Source organism: Ammodytes marinus (assembly GCF_949987685.1).
Source record: "Ammodytes marinus genome assembly, chromosome: 16".
In the NCBI taxonomy this organism is placed as follows: Eukaryota; Metazoa; Chordata; class Actinopteri; order Uranoscopiformes; family Ammodytidae; genus Ammodytes; species Ammodytes marinus.
In genome coordinates, this window is record NC_137220.1 from 19,999,807 (window position 1) to 20,006,617 (window position 6,811).

The following is a 6,811-nucleotide window of genomic DNA, read 5'->3' on the forward strand; positions in this document are numbered from 1 at the left end:
TTCTAGGTGGCAATGACACAGAAAGCTTCAATCCTACAATTTAAACATGCCCACAGTCCTAACGGGAAGGGGGTCCTACATATGGGCTCGGAGATCAGCAAAACTTCTTTGAAAAAAAAAGTTGCCCTACCAACTGAGCTAAGGGCGCCCCCCCGACAATGTACATATTGTTGAAAGATTTTACACAGATACACGTTAAATCAATGGTGTGCACAGACTCTCCAAGGGGCAGGGGTGAAAAATGTAAAAGGTGTTAGGGTCAATATATTAGTGACACAATGACCTATGCCACTCCAAAGCCCCTTTGATGTGATCTCAGGGAAACAACAGAGCGTGGAAGTGTCCCATTACGGTGCCTCTTCAGACGAAAGAAAAGGAAGGGGCTCATATGCTGCTAGGGTGCCGCTAGAATAAGAAAACAATTGTCATTTTTGAGCTGGCTTAATGCCCCTTGTATAACCTTCTTAGGGCAAGCGTAGAAGTCCCATTAGCAGACAGGTTAAATACACTAGTTGGAATCAGGATTTTAAAAAGGGCCTTTTGTCATTCTGAACAAAGAGGGCAGGGAAGGAGTATGATTACAATGTACAGTATGTTGACTCTGACACTCACGTAGACAAGAGAGCTGGTTTGGTGCAGTATGCTTGGTCAGGTGTGAAACTAAAGAGGTCGTAAAGTGAAGATGAGTGAGGAAGACAAGGCAGACACTGTTGATTCGGAGGGGATGGCAGAAGGCCGGTATTTTAAAGGGGGCAGCAGTAAGTAGAGGGTGGCACGTGGGCGTTCCAGTTCGGCTGATGAGAGGGTTGTGACGGCGTGAGTAACACCTGCATGTTTAGACAGAAAGCGAAGAGATGAGGCACACTGAACACTGTGCACATATAGCAAAACAGAAATAATTGAGAGCAGGGGCGATTCTAGGAGCAGAACTTTAGGAGTGCCTGGGACCTTTTTTTTTTTTTAAATATATTTTTGGGGCATTTTTATGCTTTATTGATAGTGCAGAGAGACACAGGTGAAATGGGGCAGAGAGGGGAGTGACATGCAGAGAACGACCGCGGGCGGGAATCGAACCCGGGTCTGCTGCTGGGCCCGGCCCGGGGGGGAGGGGGGGGACACGCCCTACCAACTGAGCTAAGGGTGCCCTGTGCCTGGGACCTTTTTAACGTAAATTACACTTTAAATCTTTTTTTAAATTTTTTTATGTGTACGTAATGTGCACTATTTTCTGAAAATGGCTCAAAATTTAGTTCGGAATGGTTTAAGTCTTGATTCTAGGACTAGTTTCATGAGGCTGTGATTAGCATGGCTCCTTCGCTCTCAATAGATTAGCCCAGGGGCAATTTTACCAAACCGGTGTTTGACTAGCTCCCCCTGAGTTTTTAGAGGTGCCTCAGATTGCCCTTGATTGAGAGTAACTTCAAGTCCCTTACGCCACCAACATCTCAGGATTTGTGAAAACCATGATCCATTCCCCTAGTGATAAAATCCAAAACTGGGTAGAGTCTGTTTGTTAAAATCTCCATTCTCCCCTTATATCCCAAAAGCAACACCAACATCCCACCAGCAGCTATTACTGCCTCAGTCCAGGGAAAGTTGTGTGCATAACTTTAAAACTACATTAGTGAGTGTCAATTGGGACTTGTCTTGTGTTTGTTTTTCGAAACCACAGACAAATACACAGTTCAAATACAGGCTTTCTTCTGACTCCTTTATTATGTTTCTTCTTGGTCATGTTTCTGGTACACAGAGTTTTTTTCAGTAATAATCTAAATCAAACTCATATTTGCAATTCCCACTTGACTTAAGTTTCACAGTCAGGACCCAGAGACAGACAGACACATACAACACACACATACAACACACACACACACATCTTCCTTTCTCACATTATTAGGCATAATGGTGTAAAATGACCATGTGTGGCTTTTGCGATGTTAGAGAAATGCCACCCTCGTGTGGGCCAAAGCAGGAATTACAGATAACACTGTCACAAACCTCATTCAGTATTGTCAGGATTTCTCCCTGCTAAAACTAGAAAAATGTTCATCCCTCATGTTATACAGTTTAAGTGCATTACAGTTGTGTTTACCATTCTAAAGCCTTTTTACAGCAAACTGTTACACACCAGCTCATCACTGAGCCATCACATTATACAAGACATATCGTACTGCTGTGAATTGGAGCGCCGCATGAACTAAATGGTTGATGGAGGCACACACCCATCCCTTGACAAAAGAAATGAAGCAAGACAGAAAGACAGACATAAATTGCAAAGCTGAAGCAGTGTGTCTTGGGATGGGTGTGAGCATTTGAGTTTTCCAGCTGGGATTGTGGCAAGGTTCTGATTCATTTGTTGGCTGCTTCTAAAAAAAAAGGGGCTTAAAATAGCGAACCGAGGTTTTGCCGACCGTGCCACAATCATATGCCACAGCACCATGATGGTGGTGTATGGCAGGGCGGGAACAGATGGTTTATTGTCCAATGGCTTTGCTGACAAATGAGTCCAGCTGATCATCATCTTTGATCCCCACAAAACGGTCGACGACGTCGCCTCCCCGTATGGCGATGACTGTCGGGACGGCTGACACCTGGAGGCAGACCGAGTTAACCGTGTTAAAAGACCACAAATATTTAGACTCAAAACACGTGCCCATTATAGCAGACTCACTAAGAATTTCTCACCCCATATTCAATAGCCAGGTCCGTGTGATCGTCGATGTCAACTTTTGCCATGGCAACACGGCCTTTATGTTTTGCCACCGCCTTCTCCAACCTTGGCCCTAGGATCTTACAGGGACCACACCATCTGAAAAACAAACACACAAGCAGAACCTGCGTCAAAGTGTTGTAAAGACATGAGCATAGGGGAGTACATGACTATAAGTTACTGAAGAGTTTACATCTCTGAGTTCAAATGCACTTTGTGATTTAATTAGCTTTTAGGCTTTAATACAGTATAACAATATTTAAAGTAAGCATTACATAATATTTCAATAGCCCCTGTGAAACATTTTTAAAGTGCTAAACAACTACAGAGAACTTATTCACAGCAGGCATTTTGACTTTTATCATAACTAGTGTCCTAGTTATGATAGAAGGGCGTACCATGAGGCGAGATTAACGGATTAGCAAGGTATGATGAGGCTCATGTCACAGTTGTCAGTGTCACAAAGGTATCTCCCTATTAACCTGGCTAGATCACCACAAGAAAACTGTACGCAGCGCTGTTTGGAAAAGTCATTCTTGCTCTAACTGGACTACTGAAGGTTTGTAAAGTTCCCTGGCCATTTACACACCGGGAGTGACAGAAGCCTTCTATAAAATCACAGGTTGCAACATGAGTTCACGAGAGGCTATACCAGCAACAGGCTATGACGTTTACTTGGAAATGAAATGCGATAGGCCGTGAAATACTTTATATATATAAATATATATAAAGAAACTTGTGAGAAGTTAGTAATTGCCCTTGCGCAAGGATGTCCCGTGTTTGGTAAATACAATAACACAAATGTTTTCTGTTAAAAAAGCCTATGAGATAGAAAAAATAAAACATGTTAACAATGATGAAGAGGGATTTATACCAGTAGCTATTTCCTTCTTCTTATATATATTGTCAATATGGAAATAATGAATGAATTATGAAACCCATCCAAAACATTTATAAAAAATTGACTGAACTACTTTCTCAGAAACCTGTGAGTAAACACTACACAAAACGGTACACTTCTGTAATAATTACCATGAATTAATAATTGAATCAGAGATTAAGTGTCCATTAAATTAGGAAATTGAATGCAGTCACATCAGAGTGCATCTCAAACTGAATTTGCGTCAAATAATCTGCAAGTGTCGGAGGTGAAGACCCCTCTTTAGGACACAGTATATCCAGTGGCTGTCTGTCAGAAGCTGTTGTGTAACCTGACATGACTGCCGAGTACTGAATGTATTTTTAACAGCAAGACACACACACACACAGTGCTATATGTAACACACGTTACATACAGCATTTTAAAGAGGCAGGGCAGCTGTGAAATGAGGTCATTACCAAGGTCAGTGCCTGAAACCCTAAGTAGAGTCACACATCAGTGTTAAAACTGGTTCTTTAATTATCACTAACACACCATGATGGAAAGTGAATGCTCCAACCAGCTACAACAACAACAATAATAATAATAATAATAATAATAATAATAATAATAATAATTACTTTAAACTTAACATTTTAAGGCAAAATCTTTAAAATCAAATCTAAATGTTTTTTTTTGTGATTCTGACTCTTTTAACTGATTTATTCCTTTAGTAATATGAAGTAAAGTAAGTTAGTTGTACTCGAGGAAAAGAGTTGACCACTCTTCTTTATTTCCTTAAACTATCTTCACTCTTCAGAATTGATTCACTAAGCTCCTCTTTATGAAATAGACAATTGCACATATTTCTCTCTTATACATTTTCATTGTAAATATTATATTCTATTAACATCCTTTATCAATATTATCTTGGTTCATGTTAATTCTTTGTTTATCGTGTTCACGGACTGACCACGGAAAATTCCTCCGTGTATGCGTGTAAAAAATCATTGCAGATTCTGATTCACATAATTAGATATATTTTTAAACCCCAAAATAATATAATCCCACACTATCGACCACCTTCATGCGTCTATATATATACCTTCATATTGTCACTCTGTAAGGCCACCCTCCCTTCTCTGGGATACTACTCACTGGGCATGGAAGTCTACTAGCACGGGCAGTTCGCTGTTGATGACCCGGTCTGTGAAGTCCTCGTGGTCCTGAACGTTAAAGGAGACTCCCCTGCGTGAGGTGTGTGCGAGGGGGCGGACCAAAGTGCGTGCGGGGGACAGGAGGGAGACGCGGGCCGCGGTGGACAGCAGGGATGTGGAATAGGAAGGAGAGGAGGCTGTGGCGGCGGTCACTGGGATGCAGCGGATATCTTTCTTTGTGGAGAGGGTCCAAATCCTACGCACTAGCAGCCTGTGCGCCATCTGTGCGGGATAGACAAATAATAAAAAAAGGAAGAAAAGTGTGGATTTAAAGAATTCTTTGTGACATTGTTGTGGTGGTTGAGGTAAGAGCAGAGGGAATGCACAATGCTTCCCCTGTTGCATACAAGAGGACACTTACATAAAGGCCAGCATGTGTTTACAGTCATTCTCCACATGCACGGTGTCCCAAGGGTGGGTGGGGTTTTCCCTGTATGATTTACGTTTGTTTAGCTGAAGCCCAGAATAGATTCTCCCATGAATATACACACCACGGTAGCAAAAGCCAACATAGCTATCTACCAAAAACTGCAACCAGTATTATCTAGTTTAAACGAATATGGTCTGGAATCCCCTGTAAGTAGACCAAACAGGGTTACAAGTTGGTACCAGTTATTTGCAAGGGCTATGATTCGAGGTTGAAGTAATCAAAGCCGTTGTTTCCACCCACCAACATTCATAAGCCCCAAAAATGTTTAGTTCATTAACATTGAACACACAGATAGTCAGAAAACACTGTCAAATGACAAGCTCACACTGCTGACTTTTTTTTATTATTTCTGATTGGACCAAAAGACACAAGCTATTATTCGATCATCAAACTTGTTGCAGAAATATCCTGCTTTCAAAACCAGTTCCCTTGCCCAGATATTATCACTGCTTGGCAAATACAATCCTGCAGTACATCCCTGGGCACCATTAAACACCATCAACATTTGTAGGCTATTATCCATATTATACATTACATTGCCATTTTAAGCTGAGGCTTTCCCCATTACTTCAGCTACCTGCACTCCAAAGTACTGGTTTTGTGATGTTGTCGATATAGAAGGCTATGTCTGTGGCTGCAGAGGTGAATTTCTCTTGTCAAACACTTTGGCAGCGATAGCAACGGATAGCTGCACCCATTAGCTGGCATTTCACTAGTGAATCGGGCTGGTACAGAGTTAAATGAGATTAAGACCTTCTTCACACAGCCATGTTGCTTCGCTGTTAACACACCAACACAGCTAAGACGAAGTAATAACCTTCACGTTTGTTCTTGAGAAATATTTCCTCCCTAAAAACTCGTCCGTTCACCGGAGGGGTATCCCCGGCGTCCTGTGTACTCTTTGCTGGTTACCTACCGACACCAGCTCGTTACCTCCTTTAACCTACTACGTTACGTATGACTTTGCCCTATTTGTCCTCCCCCTCTTCCTAAGCGTACCCACCGCCTCTTCCTCTCGTCGTGAAACACACACAGACACCTTAAACACCGGACAGATTCCCAACACCCGTTTTCAAATGTCACACGCGGCACACGAATTAAAGCCAATACCAAACGTTTTCAATGTTTACCTTGCTGTGCGGTAATAGCGTTGGATGATCTTGGCCGCGCGGACCAAGGAAGTGCTTCCGCTCCGGGGCTGCAGATGAAAACGAACACAGACCGAGATGCGTTTCATCACTACTTGAGTAGCGCCACCGCATGGCTGGGATGAGAAGTACAAGGTGGGGAAAATCAACTAGGACCTGGATGGACAATATTGAATGACATATTTGACGGGCATGTTCAACAAATGTTGTAAGGGAAGAACTTAGTTTTGTGAAATTATTTGTATTGAATTTTTTCATTCTTCCACGATAAGGATTAACATGGAATATACAGATTCCAAACCAATACATAATACCTCGATGTAGGCTATAGGCCTCCTATTCCAGAACGGTGTCAAGCCCACATTAAAGTTAATCATCAAAACCAATATCCCAAAATAACATATGGGATGTTTGGAACTTAGACAGGTGTCATTCAAGGCTCAGTGA

The 6,811-nt window shown here is 42.0% G+C and overlaps 1 protein-coding gene across 1 annotated transcript; it reads right to left on the reverse strand.

Annotated features, from left to right (window-relative positions):
* Positions 1-1,708: 1,708 nt before the first annotated feature.
* Positions 1,709-6,412, reverse strand: txn2 (thioredoxin 2). Its single transcript, XM_080044387.1, has 4 exons — positions 6,347-6,412; positions 4,728-5,008; positions 2,686-2,809; positions 1,709-2,591 (listed from the first exon to the last, which is right to left on the reverse strand). Exons 2-4 carry the CDS (start codon positions 5,006-5,008, stop codon positions 2,475-2,477), a joined length of 522 nt encoding a protein of 173 aa, XP_079900513.1. The 5' UTR covers positions 6,347-6,412; the 3' UTR covers positions 1,709-2,474.
* Positions 6,413-6,811: the final 399 nt, after the last annotated feature.